The sequence below is a fragment of the Otolemur garnettii genome, unplaced genomic scaffold (genome assembly GCF_000181295.1).
Source record: "Otolemur garnettii isolate 467f Iridium unplaced genomic scaffold, OtoGar3 scaffold00055, whole genome shotgun sequence".
Taxonomy (NCBI): domain Eukaryota; kingdom Metazoa; phylum Chordata; class Mammalia; order Primates; family Galagidae; genus Otolemur; species Otolemur garnettii.
This window is the reverse complement of record NW_003852450.1, coordinates 4,240,559-4,247,394: the sequence shown is the minus strand read 5'-3', so window position 1 is coordinate 4,247,394 and position 6,836 is coordinate 4,240,559. Positions and strand designations below refer to the sequence as shown.

Here is a 6,836-nt window from a genome sequence, read left to right as displayed (position 1 = left end):
CAGAAGCCTGCTCCATCCAGGCTTTGTATTAGATGTCATTTGCTTTGTCCTGTTCCACCACCCGCTTACCGTCTGGGGAAGGACTGCAGTCCTCAAGAACAAGGAGTGAAACAGAGTGGGGAGGTTTTAAGTCCCTTTTCCAGAGTCACCTGGTTTGAGAAGGGCAGAACCCAGATTGAAACCCAGACTTCTGACCCAAAGGCCAAATTTGTTTCTACCAAATAATAAAAATTGGAAATACAGCAGGGGCTATCTATCCCCATCCTCAAAGTTGCATCCACAGACTGGTCCTTTCAGGAGCCGCATGTGGGTGTGTCTGTCAGCAGGAGAAATGAACTAGAGTAAGGCCCCCAGGTGTGTGGCAGCCTTATTCTGAGCCCAAGGTTTGCAGGAGATGGTCTAACCCAGAGCTGTGAGCTCGGAAACCAGCAGGGACTGTTTTGCCCACAGTGGGAATCACCCTGAAGCATCACTCAGAGCTCCGGTGACTTTGCTTCTAGGGGTTGCTCTTTTCACCCACATCTCCTTTGCAGGACAATGTTTGTATGACACTCAAGCCACTGCTGCCCTTACTTTCCCCAGTTACATCATGGGCAGCTGAGGATGTGAGACTCTCATTGTAGCAAAGACACATAATCCTCCCAGGAAAAGCAGAGGGGCACTCTAGCACACTCACCCAGGGCTCTGCTCCGGGACAATGATTAAAAGCTGTCCCCACGGCAGGCCGTGTAATGTGTGCCTTCCTTTATAATCTGCACTCACTGTAACCTAAGCCATTTCACTTTGGCTTTGGAGTGGATTATAAATTTAAGGGATTTCAGGAGATCTGGGACCCTGGTGATTGACTTCCACAGTGGCGGGCGCTGGAGGAATACGGTGGGGAATGCCCAGTGCTTTGCCCACAAGCAGAGCTGGCTTCCTGATATAGTTGGTCGGGTGAAATACGAGTTTGAGCTTGCATTCCTAGTAGAAGGCCTGGGGTAGATGGAGCAGCTGGATTTTAAAAATCAAAATCACTGCCTAGACCCCAATGTACTTATAGAGCATAGTCCCATGACGGCTAATTGGGTATTGAACACTTTGCATCATGATTTCCAGCATTGGTTGGGGAAAAATATGGGTGCCAGACCCCTGCTCTGGAGACTCACCTGGCAGAGCCTGGACTTTGCATTTTATTAAGTTCTGCAGATGGTTCTTGTGCTCAGCCAGGCTGGGACCTGTGAGCATAGAAGAGTGGCAATGGGGCTGAGAGTGGGAGGTTCGGTGCTGAGATCTGCCCAGCGCCCACCCCATTAGTCTTGGTTGCTGCTGCCCCCATCGTCCACAGCTTCCAGTGGACTAGAAACAGCAGATACTTCAACATCGCCAAGGACCCCCGGGTGTCCATGAGGAGGAGATCTGGGACCCTGGTGATTGATTTCCGCAGTGGTGGGCGACCGGAGGAATACGAGGGGGAATACCAGTGCTTCGCCCGCAACAAATTCGGCACAGCTCTGTCCAATAGGATTCGCCTGCAGGTGTCTAGTGAGTAGTATGAGGGGGACTGAACTGCCCAGCTCCTGGGTAGATGGGGGGCATGGATGGACATTCCAGAAAGGCCGCCCCTGCCCTTGGCCTGCAGGTGCCTTTGATGCCTTCCATGGCTCTCCCCCACCTCAGAAAGTTTCCCTGGAAAGGAAGCTTCCCAGCCAGAGTCTGCAGTCACATCCCTGGCCACTGTGGGCACAGAGAGGAGGAAGGAGAGGCGCCTTTGAAGATGTACACCCTGTTACAAAAGGCTCCCTATCTTGCCTCTCCAGGGCTGCCCCTCCAGGGGGCTCGGTGCCCTGTCACCCTCTTCTCACCTCCCTCCTTGTCCTGTCACCCTCCCCCTTCCCTCCTCGCCTGCCAGCCTCTGACCCTGCTCCTTGCCCCAGCCCAGCGGCACCCTCACTTCATCCTCTTTGTCTGCCTCTCCCCAGAATCTCCCCTGTGGCCCAAGGAAAACCTAGACCCTGTCGTGGTCCAAGAAGGTGCCCCCTTGACGCTCCAGTGCAACCCCCCACCCGGACTTCCATCCCCAGTCATCTTCTGGATGAGCAGCTGTGAGTTTGGGGGCCTTGGTGTTTTATTTACATTTTAATCTTAGGGAGTGGGATGGGTGTGTTGAATGGGGAAGGGTCGCCCAGGGTAGAAGACTTTGACTTGCGAGAAGCAAGTGCAAAGTGGCCATAAGGCTGAGAACACAGGCTCTGCCCAGGAAGGCTGCTGGGGCTCATCTTCTAGGCCAGCTGCTAGCAGCTGTGTGATCTTGAGCAAGTTGCTTAACATCTCTGGGCCCCAATTTCCTCTTCTGGAAAAACAGAGCTAATAATTGTACTTATCCTTATCTAACAGGATTATTTTAAGGGTACATGAGTCATTGTGTCCAAAGTGCTAGAACAGGGCCGGATACACAATGAGTACTTGCTCACACTTGTGATGTTGAAGATGAAGAAGAGCGAGAGAAAAAGGAATGAGGAGGAAGAGGAGAAGCCGTGTTTTTCAATAGGCCTTTCAAAGCGGCTGGTACCAAGCCTCCTCTTCCAATCTTTGGCTGGTCTGGATTTACTCAGATTTGCTCTTCTAGGAGAAGGAAAGGCGAATAGAGGAATGAAACCTTCAATAAAGGAGTCATGGGGAGAGAGGGTGTTTGGAGCGGGGGAAACAGAGTAACATCATTCAGAGATTGTTCTGGCTCAATTAGAGGCTGAGGCTCATGCAACCTTTGTGGACCTCGGTTTCTTCTCATGTTTTCAATCAAATTGAAAGAGGAGCATTATGAAGGTGGCAGAGGACTGCTCCGTCTCTGCGTGTCTTCCAGGCTTCCCTGTCTGCCCCTGCCCTCCCCTTCTCTGTTCCTCCATCCGTCTATCAATCTGTATGACATGCCTGTCACCCACCATTCTATCCATCCCTGAGTGCGCACCAGCCTGCTTCCCAGAGGCTGCCCTGTCCCTGCGGCAGTGCCATGAGCTGTTCTGCAAGGTGAGGGTGGCCTTGTGCTCAGTCACTGTTCCTCTCTTCCCTCATCACATGCATGTTTGTGGGCAAGGCTGCCTTGTGGCTCGGTTTGCCAGCTCCCAGTTCACACTCTTCACTCTCATGCCCACATCACATTTATGGCCAAGTTGTGTCCACACTCCCTCCCCAGCAGATCACAGACTGTCCTCTTCCTTCCATCCTCAGTGACATTTGCCCAGCCCAGACCACCATCAATTTTTCCTTAGGTTACAAAAATTGTCCATAACAGGCCTCCCTGCTCTTGGTAAAAACTTGAATCTGTATTTCCATTCATCTGCTTAAAGCTCTTCATCGGTTCATCCCATCACCTCAAAGTCCAGATCCTTCTCCCTGATCAGTCCCCTTCCTGATCTGGTGCCTCTGCCTCTCCTGCCCTTCTCCCACCCCTTCCCCGACCCCTGAGTGAGCCTGGTACTCCTAGACTTCAGCACACGCTCTTCCTGCTACTTAGAAACCTCTTAGCTCCTGTCTCTTATGCTTGGTACAAGACATGCAGCCTTCAAGCCTCTGCTTAAGAAAAGTGTGGTTAAAAAACAAAAAAAAGAAAAGAAAAATGCAGTCATGGGCCATGGGGGGGTGATCAGGCAGGTTTGCAACTAAAATCCTGCTTTCCTGCCACTGCCTTTGCAACCCAGGGCACGTTAAATCCTCTACTTTCTTATCTTTAAAATGAGAATAAGCCAAACCTCAGAGTTGAGAAGATTAGACCAAAAAATGTCAAGTTCCTGACCCCACCAGTTGTAAGTGCTCAATCGACAGAACTATGACGATGATGACGATGACCACTGTTATCATTACTACTAACCCCCGCCGTGCCTCTGCTTGCTTGTAGCCATGGAACCCATCACCCAAGACAAACGCGTCTCCCAGGGCCACAACGGAGACCTGTATTTCTCTAACGTGATGCAGCAGGACATGCAGACCGACTACAGCTGCAACGCCCGCTTCCACTTCACCCACACCATCCAGCAGAAGAATCCCTTCACCCTCAAGGTCCTCACCAGTAAGTGCAGGCCCCGGCCTGGGGCTGGGGGCCAGAGGTTGCAAGGAAGCCCACTGAGCCCAAACAGCCCCAGGTACCTGAGTCTGGGGGGATCCTTGTCCCTGACCTACAAATCCTTCCGGTTCATTGTCCCTGAGCCACTTCAGCTGCTTTTAACCCACATCTCTTGATGCTGGAGCCTCCAGTCAAAGTTGAAACTTGGTCCTACTCTGTTTGTACATCTTGGTCAAACAGCGGTGGGACTCAAACTTACCTTGGAACTGGGCCAACAGTTGGTATCCAGGTGTTTCTGATGCACACCAGAGTTTGAGAACCCCCGCTCTAAGTGGTCATCTGACATTTCTATCAGGACTCAGCTTGATTATTTCTTTTGTTTGCAGTCATTTCTTGGTTATCTTTATTTCTAGAAGAAAGCCACAGCATAAAATAAAAACAAAAATTAGTTGGATACATCTTAATACATTTTGTTCTGTAATATGTATATGCTGAACCATATGGAATTGCTATGTTTGTAAGCTGCAGACTTATGGTTTAACTTTTATTTGTTTTAGTTTCTATTCCCTGATTCTGTTTGACTGGTATAAAAGCAAATCAGCATTTCCTGGCCCATGCTAGCACTGGTGGCCCTTCACAGAGGCTTAGTCAGAAACACACTTCTTGACAGGGACTGGCCAGCCTGCAGTTTTTGTCACAAATCCCTCAGCCCCCTAGGGATGTTGAAAGTTGTCTACACTGATACATACCATAGATTTGTAACACGTTTTCCGCAGAGGAACACCTGCCCCCCAAAAAAGAGACCTTAGTCTGTCTTATGGGTGCCGGGAATGTTGTTTTCTATGCTATGGACAGTGAGGATTGGGGAGGGGCAGGCAAAGAGCACCAGGTGGGTGCTGGCAGTTTCTAGAGGTTGGAGAAAAGAGGCTGACCCCTGGCTTCCAGGAGCCCCCACGGGTAGGTGTGGGTCAAGAGAGGCCTGAGTGAGTCACTCCTCTTGCAGGACAGGTGTGGGGCCCCACCCCTTAGTATTCTCTTTCTCCCTTGACCCAGCTTCCTGCTGCCTGCTCCCCTCTCCTGGCTTTCTGGCTCCTAACCCAGGGAGAACCCCTGAGAAGGAAGTTGGTTTGTCTGCAGTGTTTCCTCGGTGCACGTCTGGTGACTGCCTGCCAGCTGGCTGAGTGGGGAGGACAGTGTGGTCTGCCCAGGACCTCAGCATGGCCTCAGCAGTTAGGACAGGGCTGGCAGTGTTGGCATTGGGAGGAATGGGGAGGTCAAGAGCAAGATACTTGCTGAGCTGACCGTGGACAGCCTTAGCATCATTGCGTGGGCCCCTTTCCCCCTGCATGGAGATGCTGGAAGTCAGCCTGTTGCTTCTGGAACTGAGTCAGGTGACCTTCTGTCGTCCTGGGCAGAGGCCAGAAGATCAAGGTGGTGAAGTCTTCCTTTGTAGAATTAAGTTGGAGATTTAAGCAATATTGAGAAGTTGGACTCTGAAGTGACCCTCTTTCCTCTACCAGAGGATATAAGGGATGTTTGTTTCTGCTTCATTCCTGGGTGCCCTATTCCCAGGAGGAAAACTTTCCTCCAAATGATGAGAAAACTTCCAGGTGGTTGAAGCAGACTCTGTCAGCTTCCTGGATTCCTCCCAGGGGCAGCTCTGGCTGGGAGCAAGTTCTGGGCATCTAAGCCAGCCCAGAATTGGGCACAGTTGCTTAAAATAGCACAGTTGTGCTCTGTCTACTTTCCTGTCTGGAAAGGACACAAGCTTTCTCTTGTACCTTCAGAACCAGGTCTTGGGGTAGGAGGCAAAGTAGTCAAGTCGGGACAGCTTCAAAGGCCCTGTTCTCACCAGGGCTCCTGCCACCATTTGCCCCTTTGACAAGAAATAGATCTCATCTCACCCCATTTTGTCTTACCTGCATTAAAGAAATGGGATGAAGGTACATGGTACAAAATACTGGGTAATCTGAAATCATTTTTAAAATCTGTTTTGGGATGCAGTTAAAGATGAACGGTGGAGTCAGGCTAGCAGAGCTGTACCTACCATGTTTCCCTGAAAATAAGACCTACCCAAAAAATAAGCCCTAGGAGGATTTCTGTGCATTTGTTAAATATAAGCCCTACCCCAATAGTAAGACCTAGTGATGGGCATCTAAGATGTAGATATGCTGCATAGCCACACCATGCATTTCAGCGTGGAGAGGAAAACATCCCCTGAAAATAAGCCCTAGTGTGTTTTCTTGAGAAAATAAATATAAGACAGTGTCTTATTTTCAGGGAAACATAGTATCTCATTTTGCCCATGCTGTAACAGATGCCCATCCCTCCTGGTGCCTCTTGCCAAGAGGCAACTGTGGTAAGAGAGGAGAATTCTCCCTGAGGCAGACAGTGGAGCACTACCCCTGCTTCCTTCTGGTGTCTAAGTGACATTCTTAGAAGTCAGACAGTCTCCCTAAATTTCTCATATGTGCTCCAGAACCCACAAACAATGAGATCAGTTCTGAGAATGGGTCACTACTCTGGAAAGAAACAAATTCCATTTCATTTCCGTGGCATGGGAGTATGAAAGACGGTCCCTGGCTTGGCGCCTATGGCTCAAGTGGCTAAGGCGCCAGCCATGTACACCTAAGGTGGCAGGTTCGAATCCAGCCCGGGCCCACCAAAACAACATGACGGCTGCAACCAAAAAATAGCTGGCTGTTGTGGTGGGTGCCTGTGGTCCCAGCTACTTGGGAGGCTGAGGCAGGAGACTCGCTTGAGCCCAGGAGTTGGAGGTTGCTGTGAGCTATGCCAC

At 50.5% G+C, this 6,836-nt stretch overlaps 1 protein-coding gene across 3 annotated transcripts in view; it reads left to right on the top strand.

Annotated features, from left to right (window-relative positions):
* NFASC (neurofascin) overlaps window positions 1–6,836 on the top strand; it is a 122,214-nt gene that overhangs the window by 54,548 nt on the left and 60,830 nt on the right. For all 3 annotated transcript variants that reach the window (XM_023514592.1, XM_023514594.1, XM_023514593.1), the window contains 3 exons: window positions 1,328–1,524; window positions 1,962–2,084; window positions 3,875–4,045. In XM_023514592.1, the coding sequence (XP_023370360.1) occupies window positions 1,328–1,524; window positions 1,962–2,084; window positions 3,875–4,045 (491 nt within the window). The remainder of the gene's footprint in view (window positions 1–1,327; window positions 1,525–1,961; window positions 2,085–3,874; window positions 4,046–6,836) is intronic.